Source organism: Rhopalosiphum maidis, chromosome 3 (assembly GCF_003676215.2).
Source record: "Rhopalosiphum maidis isolate BTI-1 chromosome 3, ASM367621v3, whole genome shotgun sequence".
In the NCBI taxonomy this organism is placed as follows: Eukaryota; Metazoa; Arthropoda; class Insecta; order Hemiptera; family Aphididae; genus Rhopalosiphum; species Rhopalosiphum maidis.
The window spans coordinates 41,940,337-41,943,435 of NC_040879.1; the positions used below are offsets into that span (position 1 = coordinate 41,940,337).

Here is a 3,099-nt window from a genome sequence, read left to right on the forward strand (position 1 = left end):
CAACTTAAAAACTAAATTTAACTAAATTTACTCTACTTATACTTTTTCAAAAATGTATAGAATGTTTTATTATAAAATTATCGAGCTGTAATAGATTTGTGTGTTTTGAGTAATATTTTTGACATTGCATTTGAAACTAAGTTTTACTAATTTATAAATCGGTTAATTTTTTTACTTATATATAAGTTATAATATATTGTATAATATAACTGCTATCAATTATGGCCAGTATTATTATTAATTATATAATTTTTTTTTTCCTCAAATGTTCCAAAAACATGAGTTTTATTTTAATATGAATACTTAGCTAATTGAACACTATTATAATAGTTGTCAGTGTAGAATGTATGACCTTTATTCATACCTAACCTCCGCATACATTTTTGAATTTGACAAAAATCGTTTTTCCATACTATTTATTACACTATCCATGACAACATTATACACTTCAACAACAAATTTCTTATAAGGATCAATTATTGGCTTGTCCTCTGCTCCATCATCAAATTGCTTTTTATTTTTTCTTGCCCTTAATGTGGGTAATTTGCTTTCAATAATAAAGTCAATATCACTATTTTCATCTTGGTTTTTTCATCTAATTTGATATTTACAGGGTTAATAAAATTATCAACACACTTTTTTAGGACAGCTTCATCTCTTTAATAATTCAAATTTCTTTACTATGTTTTCAATCATAACATATGCTTTTTGAATATCCATACCCAATGTCTGTAAATACCTCGACAGTGGAGTTGTTGTTTCAAATATTCTCATGAATATTGATAATATAAATGCAGTCAATAACGTTAACTTAACGTTAGGTTAGGTTTGAAAATTGTAATGAACTTAATAAAGCTGCATGTAATCATTATAAACAAAAAGTTTACAAAAGACTGGGAAAAAAGCAACTACTTCATCAATGAGGAAACATTTAAAGTTCAAACATAAAAATTTGTTACGACATAATTAATTATATTAATTGTTTTAAGGAATTAAAAAAAGAAACTAAAGCTAAGAATAATATTCAAAGCGGAAAATGTCAACTTTCAATTAATGAGTCAGTAAACAAAAAGAATTGTTAGGATATTAATAATGCTAATTTAAAAGAGATTCACAAAATTATTGGTGAAATGATATGTGTGGACAATGAGCCGTTCAATATGGTTAAACGTTCAGGGTTCAATAAACTTATGTCATTTGTCAAACCACAGTACAAAGTATGTGTAAAGTAAAGTAAATATTAATTATTATGACCCTAGTTAGCCTAGTTTAATATCCTACCTGACTTAAGTTTGTTAATGTAATATATAACTATATATTTATAGTAATAAATATTAATTATTACTTATTAGTTATTACCTTTACTATTTATTAAATAATAAATTAATTAAAATTTTTAGATGCCTGGTCGAAAATATTTCACAGAAACTGTTATTCCTCAAATGTATACTGAATTAAAGACAAAAATAATGAGTACATTGGAAACGGTTACTGCTGTGTCACTTAATTCTGATATCTGGACTTGCAGCCATAACAATGAAAGTTTTATTAGTTTTACAAGTCACTGGATCTCTGACGATTTTAAACAACAGCATTGTACCTTAAATGTAAGGCATTTTCCCGGAAGACACACTGGTTTTGCTATTAAAAATATTTTAGAAAAACTATTAAATGAATGGAATTTGGCGGGCAAGATTCATTTATTAATATAGTGAGATATATTTAATAGTTTTGATAATTGTAGTAATTGTAGGTTTGATTCTTTGGTGATATTGGCTATTATTTATAATATTTAAATATTATATTATTAGTAGTTAATAATGTATTGTATAATTTCTGTACAATTGAGTGAGTACCTAATGGACACAAATACAATAATTAAAAAGTTTCAGTTTTAAATTCATATTTATTATTTATTTTTCCCTTATTTAGTAATTTCTTAGGGCATGGAATCATTGGAATCCTTAGCCTAATACTAAGCCCTAAGTAATAACTAATTGCCAGTGATAAATGATAATTCTAAAAATAAAAATTATCCTAGTAAATAATTGTTGTTGTTTTTAGTGATAATGGTGCTAAAATGAAAAAGGGAGTTGATGATGCATCACTAGATAGCTTTGGTTGTTTTTTGCACACAATTCATCTTTTTGTAACAGAGTCTATAAAAAATCAGAAATCAGTCCAAGATCTCTTAGTTCGTCCCAGAAAAGTTTCTTCTCATTTCCATCATTCATCATCAGCTACTGATAAACTGAAATTAATACAAATTTATCAAGGAATTCAACTTAAGATGATTCAAGATATTTGCAAGTCGCTGCGTGAAGTACCTAGGGGTACACTTCGATTCTAGGTTGCACTTTGCTCAGCACGCCAATCTAGCTGCTAAAAGGGCAGTAGAGGCGGGGAAACACCTATCGCTGATCCTGCTTAATCTGAGGAGAGCTAAGCAGAAAACCAGGCGTGTGCTGGCTACTGTAGTCACGTCGAGACTGCTATACGGAGCTCCAATATGGTCGCCAACAACGACAGCTGGTGCGCTGAAAACCATGGAGACCGCTTATAGAAGGATAATGTTGAGAGTCGCCTGCTGCTATCGTACAACCTCGTACGGCGCAACGGCCATAGTCTCAAGTATACCTCCGCTCGTCTTGCTGGCTGAAAAAAGGAAGAACATATACGAAGAAATAGACAAAGTAGAGGCTAGGGAACTCCTCTTGTCCAAATGGCAGCAGAAGTGGGACTCTTCGACAAAAGGAAGATGGACCCACCGCCTCAGGGACGTCGGAGTTTGGCACAAGCGGAAACCATAGACATATTAACTATGTTGAACATCAAGCAAAAGAAATAGAAATATAAGTTGGAAGTACATGGAAAAAGAAACGAAACAATTTTATGATTAAATATTATTTAATATAATTACTTTTCTTATAACTTTTTATTAACATTTTACATTTATTTAATTTATATTTATTACATTAATAAATTAATTATGATTTACAAAATTATAAAATACAAATTATAGAAAATGTTGAAAGTTCCTTATTGATTTTTGTTAATTTTGATCGAATCCTCATTTTTGATCCAACCAATTCTTTGTGA

The 3,099-nt window shown here is 29.2% G+C and overlaps 1 protein-coding gene across 1 annotated transcript; it reads left to right on the top strand.

The window, feature by feature from the left end:
- The first annotated feature begins 1,130 nt into the window (after nt 1-1,130).
- Nucleotides 1,131-2,350, top strand: LOC113555765 (zinc finger BED domain-containing protein 4-like). Its single transcript, XM_026960292.1, has 3 exons — nt 1,131-1,217; nt 1,401-1,711; nt 2,065-2,350. The coding sequence occupies exons 1-3, from the start codon at nt 1,131-1,133 to the stop codon at nt 2,348-2,350; spliced, it is 684 nt and encodes a 227-aa protein (XP_026816093.1).
- Nucleotides 2,351-3,099: the final 749 nt, after the last annotated feature.

What these genes read in the sequence shown, in the direction of transcription:
- LOC113555765 (XM_026960292.1), top strand. Translation starts at nt 1,131, where the DNA reads ATGATATGTGTGGACAATGAGCCGTTCAATATGGTTAAACGTTCAGGG. An exon ending in TTGTCAAACCACAGTACAAA is followed by an intron (nt 1,218 to 1,400) that starts GTATGTGTAAAG and finishes TAAAATTTTTAG; the next exon opens with ATGCCTGGTCGAAAATATTT. An exon ending in AAGATTCATTTATTAATATA is followed by an intron (nt 1,712 to 2,064) that starts GTGAGATATATT and finishes TGTTGTTTTTAG; the next exon opens with TGATAATGGTGCTAAAATGA.